Below are 12,905 nucleotides of genomic sequence, written 5' to 3'. Positions count from 1 at the left end.
TCCTTTTTGTGCACTATTGTTTTTTGGCTAAAGCAGTTTTAATTTATCATATTACGAATTAAAGTAATGTGTACTTTTGGTGTCGTACGTTGCTGTTAAACTAATATATCATTAACATGTATCACTTTCAATGATTAAAAAATATAATTAGATTAAACTTATAATTTTAAAAAATAAGATGCATTGGCGCGTCGTCGAAAATGAGTCACGAAAATGTGATAAAAGATCTTTCGCTCTTTAATTGGCGTTGGAGGCATGAGAACTAATTGTGAAAGCCATTCATAATTCAATGTCGCAGTATAAACAAGATGGTAGCAACATTTTACTCGTAAACGAAAAGGACATGAAGATCAATCCAGGCAGGGCATAAATCAAGAACCTTCGCATGTAAAGTCGAATGTTATCATTCTACCTGGCCATTGTCCTCCGTGACTTCTGTGACATTCTGTTCCCTAATTCGCGAGCATATGGCTGTTGAGTTTGATCGTCAGATATTAGAAGCAGGAACGTAATCCATTAATTTAAACCTGTTCAGCCAGAAAGAAGCAACAACGCAGAAGAGGAATTACATATCAAGCTCTTTGTTATCAGTGTCTTAAGGTTTTAAACTATAGGTTATGCAGTTACGGCAACAACAGTAGTCAAAATAAAGGAAATGCTTACCTCACAGTAGTATGCTCCTTCTATACCTATGCACATGGAAGCACTAATGCTCGCACTTCTCGGCAAGCAACGTGCATTGTAGCTTGCTATCGTACAGCCACCTTGTCTAGCTTTTGTACTAGAATTAGTAACTCCTGATCCCTTGATATCCCGCGATTTCTTGGGGCTAGGGAGGCATGGATGTCGTATGGCAAGCAAGGTTTGATTTTTAGATTTAGTGCTCTGGTCGAGATCCTCATCCATGGGTGAACAAACACGTTCCCTGCATGAGAAAAGGCATGGGTTTTACACCATTAATGTCGTAAGAAGCTTAAAATGAAGATCACGGCATCATCATCAGGAAAAGTTTACCTTGGCAAGGAGGCATAGCGCCTTAGCAATGGAGTTCTGTCTACTTTACTGTGGCGCCCCTCAAGGCAGATAAATTGTTGCTTAAATTGGTGAACTCCGCTGAAATATCATAGAGTATAATATAAATAGCAGGCCATGATATTCTGAGGTATAGCTGATAGCGGATAGGAAAGAGATGCACAGTCACTTTAACAGAAAAATTTGCAAACTGAAACAGATCTAGTATGCATGCTATACACAGAGATCAAAGCAAAATGTTATTAGCAAATTACCCAGTAGAACGGAAAGTGTTCACAGATCATCATAGAAAAGACGTCTGTATACTGATACTAGAAGATAGACCATCTCACCATTATAACCTTTTTCTTTTTTTATTTTTTATTTTGGACAAAAAATGGAAGCTGTGAGTAGTAAACAGATATCAGAGTGATATTAGTATCCAATTTGAAGTGTTGGGGGACTATGAACAGAGAAAAAGTCGACTGAAAATGGATACATCAGGAATCTGTTGATGGATGGGGAAGAAAGTAGTACGAAAAATTTATATAAAACTGGATTTAATAAGGATCTCTTGCCAGACCTTGGATACATGAAGTGAATCTGATCCACACCATGAAGGTACTCCTGGAGCATTTGGGGATGATACTCCAAGATCTGTTGGCTTAATTAAGATCCAAAGTAAGTAACAGCTAATGCAAAGGATAATAACATCATTCACAACACATAACTAGTGATTTCATACCTCTCTGTATATTAGCTCCCTCACATCATCTTTTGTCAACGTCCTCCTTTCAAACTCAAACTCAATTTTTGAAATTGCCTGAGTTGATGGCTCATCTTCCACATTTGCCAACCCATAAAAATATGGATCTGCCAATGCCTGTAGTGTGATATTAGTCGTTAAAATCTAGACGGTTGCATCTTAAAATAATTGAAATCAAATTAGACGATCTCTTGGAACTTAAAGCTTGACCATACTCAATCTTACTTCTTCAGCAGATGGACGATCCTTGGGATCAAAAGCAATTAAGCGCTCAAGTAACCTGAGAGCCAAAGGATCAATATTTGGGAACTTTTGTGACAGAGGAATAGGCTCTTTCTTTCTCATGCTGCTCAAATATCTTCGTGCTTTTTCATTTGGGATCTAGCACAAAAAAACCAACTTGCCAGCTTATAAGTTCTGACCAACAATTAAGTTAAAAGAACCTGGTGAAAATCTAAAGTTTCTATAAGAAACAGGGATTTTCTAACCCATAAGTTAATAATAATGGTGATGGTAGGAACAAACCCTTGAAATGGCTTCAGGAGAAGGCGTTCCCAGAAGATCAGTTATGAGATCCAATTGATCAACCACATTTTTCCCAGGAAACAAAGGTTCACCGGTAAGCATTTCTGCAAATATACACCCTATGCTCCAGATATCAATAGCTGGGGTGTACTGCAAAACACACAAGTTTTAGGAAATCTGCTATAAAAGTTTTCCATGGATCATTTTGTGCTAAAAGAACAAACTCCACGATATTCTTCATTCAGATTGGGCATTTAGAGAAGTAGGTTTTGTGTGAAAGAACCTTTCTGTGCGTCTGGAATGGCCTGAGTATTAAAGTTGCAAAGAGATTTCAAGATTGCAGTAAATGAAGGGATTATTTCAAATTTACTTGAAGTGACAGGCAATCAACTAATTTTCAGGAAGTCATTCACAGAATTCTGACAGGTAAACGACTTTCAAGTTTGACATGTATCAAAGAGAGAATGAAGGGAAGATATGGTCCAAAGATAGCCCCTTCTAGACATTGTCACAATGTTGGAGAGAAATCGAAAAAATACATGTCTTTAGCATTTTCCTGACTGGGACTACTGTAGAGACAGTATACAACAGGAATCATAAAATATACTAAGAAGGGACGAATTTCCTTTTCTCATAATTATGGCAACAAGGAGATAATAATCCTCCATTGGATATGTTAAACATATATATCCTTGATTTTCATAATCATCAGACCGACATTAGAGAAAGAAGGTTGTTGCTAAAGAACCTTTAAGCAAATTTTGATCACTGGAGCCAAAGCAAAACAGAAATTGCACTACCATTGGGGGAACACAATTCAACAGACTTGTTCTTTTATCAGCAAATTGTTAAACACTGTTCAAACAACTTGCACTTTTTTCCCTGCTTCGAATCAAACCCAGGGTTGCAAAGATATAAACAGCGAAACAATAAAATCAACACATTACTTATCAAGTGGATAACTTGAACGTTTTGAATATTATGTGGTTTTTCAGTACTGAAATTACAGTTTGATGGGTTTGAAACATTAAGATCGTACTCAATTGTCAATAAGGTTTGGAAAGGGAATCAAGTTAATGAAGAGATCGCATAACAAATAACCAGCCATGACAACCAGACCACTACTTTTATCTATAGAGACATATAAAATTCCATAGCAAGACTTGATCAGAGCCTCAGCACCAATTATGATGATACAGACCATAACCATCAACGAATAAGCTCAAACATTGTATGTGAAAACTCTAAAGCCATATATGGTAACTTACTCTCGAGAAAAATGAACCACAAAGTTCAGGAGCACGATACCACCGCGTGGCGACATAGTCCTATAGATAAACAACATTTCAGTCAAAGTACAACATTGATAGTTAACAATTATCATAAACAACAATATTTAGTGGAGTGCTCCGCATACTAGGAGAAAATATTAAAAATGATTAGAGAGGATTGAGTATGAATCCTTCATAAGATTACTGCACAAGTCACATACAGTCCAAAAAACAGCGGATGGGGCATCACCGAATGATGCACGAGCTAGCCCAAAATCACAAATCTTCAACTTGCAGTCCGCATTAGCAAGGATGTTTTTGGGTTTTAAATCCCGGTGGAAAACATGTGCTGCAAAAGGAAAAAATAGGATGTCACATTACTTTATAAACAGGAGAAATAAACTGTAGAAACGTTAAAGAAAAGTCCTGCCTGAATGTATATATTTTAAAGCTCGAAGCAACTGATACAAAAAAAATTGATGATGCCCAGGAGTGAGATCATCATTTGTCTTTATTACATGATGGAGATCTGTCTCCATCAACTCAAAAACAATGTATATATCCTTGAATTCTCTCCGACATGGAGGCAACATAATATGCTTTATTTCCACAATATCTGGGTGCCGAAGTAACCGAAGGAGCTTGATCTCTCTAAGAATGCGAGTGGCTTCAGAGACATGCTCAAAAATATCATTGATCTTCTTTATAGCTACCTTTTCTCCTGTGTGAGTATCAACTGCAGCAGCCACAACACCATAGCTTCCCTTACCAACAACCTCTTGGATTTCGTACAAATTTGCCTCACCGTATTCCGTGAAGAAGCCTTTGAATGGCATGTTCTGACATGTCAAAAAGAAATAACACCACTTACTCTTCGAGAATATGCAACTAATATTGAAGGAGGAGAAACATGCACTTCAGTAGTAACTAGTAGAGATGGAAAGGAAAATGATTTCTATCATAAGGTATCTGCAAATATTGGTGTCTCATCTTGCATATAGCTTAATTTTCCAGTAAGAAGGTTCTTCTTAAGTGGTAAAGTTTTCCTGGAACACACATGACTCTCAGTGCCAAATAATGAACGCTTAGCAGATTGAGAATTTAGTCACCATAAAATCAATAAAGAAGAATCTTTCTTGATCATCGGATTGATGAGTGCTTGGAGACGAGACAGGCCATAGTCATTGACTTCAGTAACAGAACTTCAGCTTTGTTAACTTAAAATTTGAAAATATTATGAGCATATGGATAAGTTTGCGCTGAAGTGAATTTTATGATAGCAACAATATCTAACTTACATGTCAATGCTCTTTTAAACAAAAGTCAGAAAACAAATACTAGGAAGCGCTGGTTATTATAAACACAAACACAAATTCACCCATTTGTAAGTCAAAATTAGATTAACCATGTTTACAAAATAGCACTCCAAAACATTCCAATACCCAAAAAGACCATATATATTACTATCAATGAGGTCGATGGGGAACACAGGCAAAAATGGATAACAACGACTTTTGTCCAAAAGTTGTTTCAATTAGCAAAATGAGTTTTAACAAAGTGAATTCAAATGAGTGAAATGAGATGGTAAGAAATGGAAAGGAATAAAGAGTCTTAACCATCACCACACACCTCTCTTTTACATCCTACAAATAAATCCCCTGCCCCAGATAACTACCAACTAAAAAAAGTTTAAGTCAGTTATACTACACAACTATATCTGGAGCATATCTTCAGCAAGTGTCATAAAATCAAGTAGCAGAGATTCAGCACATGCACAAGCTGAGAACAGCCAAAAACCAAGAGTAAGGCCAAGATTAGAAAAGTTCTTATCAGACTAGGAACTTAATAATAATACATACATTATGGAAAAATAGATGACCTGGAGCAGCATGATCAAATCAAACCAAACAAATAAAATTTCCTAGTCAATTAAAGAAAACATGTCAAGCAATTTCATGATTCAGGCAGGATTTTGCAATAGAATAACAGAACAAGAATATCTCATATTGCATCATATGAAATATTTATAAATGCTGAACTAAGAAAAGTAACCATTGTAAAGAAAATAAAACTGTGGACTAGTATAATGCCAAGAGTGGAACATGATGAAGAATTAGCAATGAACCGCATGGAAAGACAACTGAGGTTGATGATTATCTTTACTTACAGGTTGTTTAAACATGAACACAGAGAGAGAGAAAAATAGTCAGCCCACAACCAACAAAAACCAGGAGGCAAAAAAAAATGGTTTGTGCTTGGACGGTCTCCTCATTCCAGAAATTATGTTTCAATTATTTTTTTCTCGAAAACTCATGTTTATTTAGCATACTCAGAAAACTTCCCTAGATCTTATGTCTCATTAATTTCTTTACCTACCCTAAACCCTTTAATGCCCTAAATTTTCAAAGATCATCCCTCACCTATCCTAAACCAGAAAAATGACATGTCGCATCAAATATTAATCATCAAATTTTTTCTTCCCCTACAAACCAGCTGATCAAATCACACGCCTTAATTCATTTTTTTAAACTTATATTTCTTACTTTTTCTTCAGAAATCAAGTTTTGTCAAAGATGAATCCCTACACTTGCAGCCAAGACCTCTGCTTTCCGTACCAGACCGCAGGGAAGACAACTGAACTTCCAAAACATAATTCGAATGCAACTTAACAATAAGTTGATCATCAACTACACCACAAACTAAAAAGAAAATATAACCCATTACTCAGCTAATCAATGGAATTTAGATGCTTACCTGAACCATTTGAACAAATCGTTCCAAAGACGAACTTGGGCGGTTACTGGATATCCTCCTCGAGATGATGAAAGCTAAAAATGCACTGATCAAAGCAATTTTCACAACCCCATTTAAGTAGTACTTCAATTAAATGACCCCTTCGAATAAAATATAGTTGACATTGAGCACAAGACTTCTTAATGCACGAAAGGGCAGTATAGAAACGTCAACATTCCCTGGTTATATATAATGCTTAAATCCTATCAAGAATTTCTTTTTCTTACTCCCAGGGCGGTGATCTACCAATTACCATAGAAGAGAATTGAACACTTCAATAATCTTTATCCAGATACATCACCTGTAAAATGATTTCAAACATCTTCCCCCTATTTGTCCGCGAGCTTGTCGTTATCTTCTGCGAGATGGGTAGGGATTTCTATCTACGTCAAATTCTGAGTAATCGGTGGCTTACAAATCAGTCAAACATTCGAATTGGAAAGAACCCACAAAAACCGGTGAGGGAAAGACGCCGATGGAGCGTGAGGGTGATGGAAATGGTCAATATCCAATGCCCCTAAAATAGAATAATACTATGAGTTGGAGTACACGACAGAGAGTCGCATTAAATATAAGAACAGTCAGTGTTCGTTGGAATGTGGGTCTTTATCTTATCATCACCGAATCTAGCCACCGCGTACTGCAGCCCCCGACACACACCCGAATGTGTGTGAGTCTGTGATATATATATATATATATATATAGAGAGAGAGAGAGAGAGAGAGAGGTGGGGCTGACGTTCGTCGATGAAGACTCTCCTTCGACTAAATTCTCTGAACTTCCACCCAAGAACGTCTTTGGAGAATAAAACTTGGACATTTGATATATTATTGTTCTTATTTGTTGATAATTTAATTAATATTAGTGGAGCTGCATTACCGTAATCATAATATATATATAATTAATTTGCATGTCTCTCTATCTAAGTTCTCTTTAATTAATATTAGTGGAGCTGCATTACCGTAATCATAATATATATATAATTAATTTGCATGTCTCTCTATCAAAGTTCTCTGAATTTTTCTACCTGTCATTCAATGACAAGATATGAAGTGGTATTATAATTCTTGAAATTTTAATGGTAGCTTTCTCAAAAATTTATTATAATTATAAATATATTTTTATTATTTAAAATTATAAATACTCTTTTAAAATTATTTGACGCATTAAAAATAACTATTTTGGTAGATTATCACATGGAATTAAAAATAATTATTTCGATAATGAAATTTTATTAGACGACTGTTAATATGTGGGTATCTATAATTTTTTAAATAATAAAAAAGTAATTATAATTTTAAAAAGTTTCAAAAAAGCCAAATGTAACTTATCCAAATTTTATACAGACACGCAGCCATTCTCCAACATGAATGATCAAGGATTAAGATACATTATTAGGACGATATTGCAAAAAAAGTATATCCAGCAATTTAATTTACATTTGAACAATTTTCGAACTTTAAGGATGTGGTTTTCTTTGCTTTTTTTTCAAAACCTTTCATTTCTAAGGATACTAACCGATATTTATACTATACAAGTGCATTTACGATGATTAATATAAAAATACAATCAAATTCTCTAATTAATTATTAAGGATAAATATCACTTTTGGTCCTTCAACTATGTCATTTATCCAAATTTGGTCCCTCAAATTTTTCTCGCATCAAACTTAGTTTCTCAAATTTATAGATTCCTTCATTTTTTACTTTTCCGTTATCTAACAGTTAAAATTAATGGTTTTGTTGAGAGAAAAATTTGAAGGACTAAGTTTGATGAGAGAAAAATATGATAGACCAAATTTGAATAAATGGTATAATTGAGGGACCAAAAGTGATGGTTACCCTAATTATCAACAAAAAATAGTTGTTGTCTTGTGACAATTTGATAATTTGCTTGCCTGGGAATATGCTTCTATAATTCTTAATTGAGAACTCATTTTCCCCCATTTTTTTATAATTAATTTTCAATTATTACTTCTTTTTCTAATCTTTTCAAATTTTTAGATAGGATAAAATTAAAACTAACTTTCTTAAAATTTAACATAATTATGTATACGCATAATTTTAAGTCATCAACAACTAACTCAATTTCATTAATCTCTATTACATTTTCATTCATTTTTTTGTTGTGAATTTCACCACAGTTGCTTTATAAATTATAATTATTTTTTAAAATTTTCTATAAAAAAATTATGAACTAAGTGGAAATCTTTTTAGTTATTCAAAATTTTCCGTTCACCTAATTTTATTACAAATTTTCTATTATTTTAAACAAAAGAATGAAATAGATAGCAAGAGCAAAGTCGACGATTTTAATCCTACATCCCGAAGTAATGTAATTTTATCAAACATGCGGGACACGAGTAATTTTTCAAACAATATTTATAATTATACCAAACCTTTGTAACCTTTCAAATATTTGTTGAAGTATCATAAACAACCTAATAAAAAGTGTCCCCAACACATCATCTATATGTCTGTGCCACTGGAGAGAAATTATAGCAGCAATGATCTCCACAAGAAAAGGACCTCTGTATTAAGCCGCAAGGGTGATGCACAGAATGTTCATCAATGGAGGAAAAAATTGTTACCAAAATGCATGGTTTTCAAGATAATGATGTTACTTGGGCATAGGTTTCATAGACAAATGTGATTAAATTAAGAAATCAATGGAGACATCCCCACCTTTCACACTGAACTCACACGTTTGTTTATGTTCATTCGACCACTCCATCTTCCGAAGCCTACAGGCACCTTGCTCTGGTATTACCCAGTATCAGACTTAGCACGTCTCCAACATCTTCGGATCTTTGGAGATTTAACGGGACGCCGATGCTTTGTTTGTTCAAGAGCAAGTACAACAGTAGAAATGAACGGCACTCCCTTAGTGTCAGCTCTCTTCGTCTCATCTTTCGGAGGCCTGGCAGAATCACATTTGACCGATCTTCCAAGTCCTCGTTTTCTGCTGTGCTCCTCCTCCAGCTTCTGCTTAGAACCACTGACTAGCAACCCGTAGTCCATCTTTTTGGGCCGATGTCTAGAGACCATTTCTGGACGATCTTCACGACAATCTTGTGGTCGAGATATGTCCAAAAAGTTTGCATTTCGAGCGACTTCATATTTGGCAGGGCGAGCTCTTAGACTCCTGCGTCTTCTGGTCAATCCTTTAGGTTCTTGTTCACGTAGAAATTGAAGTTCTGATTGGTTTGAAGTAAATACGGTTGAATCTGTTGTTGTATATGGCTCAAGAGGATGCTCAGGCCAAAGTTCTGTAGGTTGATATGAGTTCTTGGACGCATCTGTAGCATTTTCTGATTGCTTGGACATTGTTTTTCTTCTCCGACCATATTTCTGTTTTCCCTTGAACTTCCTATCTTTGACTGACTCTGTTACTTCAAGATCATCTACTTTTACAAGTTCTGATTGTTGTTTTTCTTGATGCATTTTCTCTATTCGTAGATTCTGAGGCCTTTCTGGATTAGAATGTTCGTCTGAATCGAGGGAAGTTACTAGTTCTAGAGAAATAATAGACCCTGCTTTAGGTTTTCGAGATCTCAAACTCCAACGCCTCTTCTGTCTCAATGTACGAGCTGATTCAAAGAACTCTTTGTCGCTTGCTATTGCTAGATCTGATGAGTTCGTACGACGTAAATTCTCAACTCCAATCGATTCAAAACCAGGAGGCCTTTCAGGAGTTGGAGGTTCAGGCCTCTCATCCTGCTCTTGTGTTTGTGCAGCCCAAATGTCAGCTTCCACAACTTCAGATGGGCCAATTTCTTGCTGCTGTGGCCTCGCCTCCACTGAGTATTTTTCATTTGCTTCAGTGGGCAAAAAGCTGGGATTGCCACAAGCACCATTTTCTCCATCATAACAAGATACCAGTCTCCTAGTCTGATCATCCTTGACTTGCTCATCTTCATTATGTACTCCATGGTCAAATAATTGTTGTTCTTTATCGTCAGATTCGCCACACTTTTCTACAACTTCAACTTTTTCACCTTTCTGTTGATTTCTTTTCATAAGCAATTGCTTCTTACGCTGCCAGTTTCTCTGCCTCTCCCAGTCCCACCTCCACTTCCTCCTCGATGACTTCCTCTTCACTTTTGTACTCGACTTCAGACTTGGATTTTGTGCAGCAAGCATATATTTTTTGTCACGTGTTATGACAATATCACCAGATTCATAGAGCTTTTGCAGATGATGTTTCAGTAATGCCGAGTCTGCCCATGGCAAATTATTGTAAGCTTTTTCCAGAAACTGTGATATGGAGTCCTCACTCGAACCCCTTCTATCGTTCAACTCCTGCAGAGCCCTTTCTATCATCTGGCAAGTACAAAGGAATGATGAATTTATTTCTGGAAATCTTCAGGACATCATTATTAGTGCCCGCAGTGCATAATTGAAAGAAGTTAGGAGACACAAATAGAACAAACTAATCAATAACACAGACAAGCTACGAATAACAGAGACGCGTTTATGTTGATTTAGCAATGGAGAACAGCTGAAAATAATACTGGATACAACGTGTACACTGTGTTGTTGAGTTTGCAAAATGACCAGTTATTTTTCTGTGAGACCTGGCAGTTATTGAAAAAGAAACAAAGCACTAGCGAATTCTTGCTACACAAACTGCCCGAGGATGAATTTTGGGAAACTCAGTCAAGTATACATTTTTACCATCACAATTTCAGAGTACAGGTTAAACAATCTGTTTGATTTTGCGCCAAGACTGTATTACTTTCTCTTCAAAGATCAACCTTTTGATGGGAACAGGTATATTGAGGGAGAAACCTATACAAGCACAGGAAGAAAAGGGAAAGTTCTCTGTTGCCACCTTAAGTTTGACACAAAAGTTTTAATAGGATTGTAGATAAACAAAATGGTAGGACTGATGTAGTTATGGTTAACCAAACTCAAATTCGAGCAAGTATACTTTCATACGGTACTGTTCATGATTCGGTTAGCATGTGCATATACATAAACACACCATTTTTCAATTCGCTCCCAGTTTTACATCTCTGTATTTTGAATTTATACTTCCACATATCATTGATGTAAGCAGATAAAATAAAAGTGCCAAGATAAAGGTATGGCTAAATAGTTGATAATATGATCCAATGACTGAATGGAAATGAAGAATACAACAACCATATTTATACGAAGTTCTTAACATTCACCCTCTTGACTAGAGCTGAAGGAAATGAGAAGGAATTATTAATCAATGGTGATTGTAATATGACACGCTGAACTCAAGCATAAATCTTTAATTACACAATACGTGAAAAGGTAAAGGGAACAATTTTGCAATTTCTTTACTAGAATGGTTCTGCTGCTGCCCCCTCAGCTTTATTCCAACTTACAAATCCTTACTTTAAATGTTATTCTATTGTTAGGACCCAGAGGGATGTTTATATAAAAATGTACAAAAACCAATTATTCTCACAAAAAGATATTTTGTGACCAATTAGCATGAATGAGAACAAACGTTAGCCATTTTGTACTTCATGTCCCACCTTAAAAGTGAAAGATGTCTATGTATCCAAATAAAGTTTAAATAACTACATCGATATATAGCACTAGATTCCTTACCAAAAGAATCCAATGCGATATCAACCAACGCTCTGCATTTTAACATTCTAAACTCAAACAAGAAGGGAGAAACATCAAATTCATATGTTTTTAATGCTTCCCGCTTGCTTTATGAGGTGTTAATACTAATCCTCTGCCATCAGAAAACACCAAAAAGCAAAGGATCAAGTTATTGAATTTCTCCCCCAAGTGATATTCCCTTGACCACTCTGCCTTATTTCCATGTTAAAAATGTCACTTTCAGGCATTATCTTCCAGTTCGAACACAGTTCAAAATCCTCTTTTTTGTTACAAATGTATAATTGCAAGTATTCTCTCTAACAATTATTGGCAATGATTAGTAAGGAAATGCAATATCCGAACAATCTTACCCCTCAAGCCCCCACCGCACCCTGAGAAAGAAGAAAGTTGCTCTATAGCTAAAGTTCCCAATATTACCCTCATATATAAGCAAGCAGTGGATTCCATGACAAATATCAAAATGTAAACTATTTTCCAAATTCTATCAGCAAAACTTTAAATCCCATTTGCAGAAACATGTTGCATATCAATTAAAATTTTTCAAATGCTGCTGCTGAACAAATGTAACGAACATTTGTTAAAGCTTGTCAAAAAGAAGCTAGGAAATTTTCAAAATGTTCTTTAAACATTATCAAATGCAGCGAAAGAAAATTCTGCCTCCACAATTAAAGAAACATTATATGATAGCAGCAAAGCAAAAAAAAAATGAGAAAAGGTCTTAAGCTGATTGAACATAGTGAGCTCTAGTAGAGTAAATGTTTTGAGCTAGAGAGGGCGCAATAACTCCAAAAGAAGCTAGATCAAGGCCTAAATTAAAATGAATAGAATTAAATATTGAGACGGCTTCCAAGTGCTATGATTTATACTCCTTACCTTCTAAATCCTCACAGAGCTACTCCTGGACCAATAGAAACTCCCCAATTAGGTACC

At 35.6% G+C, this 12,905-nt stretch overlaps 2 protein-coding genes across 4 annotated transcripts in view; both read right to left on the bottom strand.

The window, feature by feature from the left end:
* Nucleotides 215-7,146, bottom strand: LOC105156250 (mitogen-activated protein kinase 9-like). Of its 3 annotated transcripts, XM_011072325.2 has the most exons (12): nucleotides 6,668-7,134; nucleotides 6,328-6,412; nucleotides 4,004-4,412; nucleotides 3,795-3,922; nucleotides 3,571-3,630; nucleotides 2,303-2,452; nucleotides 2,003-2,158; nucleotides 1,757-1,894; nucleotides 1,595-1,668; nucleotides 1,015-1,113; nucleotides 664-925; nucleotides 215-527 (listed from the first exon to the last, which is right to left on the bottom strand). In XM_011072325.2, the coding sequence occupies exons 2-12, from the start codon at nucleotides 6,334-6,336 to the stop codon at nucleotides 522-524; spliced, it is 1,491 nt and encodes a 496-aa protein (XP_011070627.1). In that variant the 5' UTR covers nucleotides 6,337-6,412; nucleotides 6,668-7,134; the 3' UTR covers nucleotides 215-521. The 3 variants fall into 3 exon arrangements, 2 of the variants coding, with proteins under 2 accessions (XP_011070627.1, XP_020547628.1); XM_020691969.1 differs by lacking the exon at nucleotides 6,668-7,134 and having other exon boundaries at nucleotides 6,328-6,661; XR_002286601.1 differs by lacking the exon at nucleotides 215-527 and having other exon boundaries at nucleotides 875-925; nucleotides 1,595-1,675; nucleotides 6,668-7,146.
* Nucleotides 8,874-12,905, bottom strand: part of LOC105156249 — a 4,811-nt gene continuing 779 nt past the window's right edge. The window contains exon 2 of the mRNA XM_011072324.2: nucleotides 8,874-10,688. Coding sequence (XP_011070626.1) covers nucleotides 9,132-10,688 — 1,557 coding nt within the window. The 3' untranslated portion in view covers nucleotides 8,874-9,131. The remainder of the gene's footprint in view (nucleotides 10,689-12,905) is intronic.

Source organism: Sesamum indicum, linkage group LG2, assembly GCF_000512975.1.
Source record: "Sesamum indicum cultivar Zhongzhi No. 13 linkage group LG2, S_indicum_v1.0, whole genome shotgun sequence".
Taxonomy (NCBI): domain Eukaryota; kingdom Viridiplantae; phylum Streptophyta; class Magnoliopsida; order Lamiales; family Pedaliaceae; genus Sesamum; species Sesamum indicum.
Note: the sequence above shows the minus strand (reverse complement) of the source record. Positions and strands in the feature narration are given on the sequence as shown.

Coding starts and splice junctions, on each gene's coding strand:
- LOC105156250 (XM_011072325.2), bottom strand. Junction 3,923..4,003: donor TTTAAAATATATACATTCAG/GCAGGACTTTTC, acceptor TTCCTTTTGCAG/CACATGTTTTCCACCGGGAT. Junction 926..1,014: donor CGCTATGCCTCCTTGCCAAG/GTAAACTTTTCC, acceptor TTTCTCATGCAG/GGAACGTGTTTGTTCACCCA.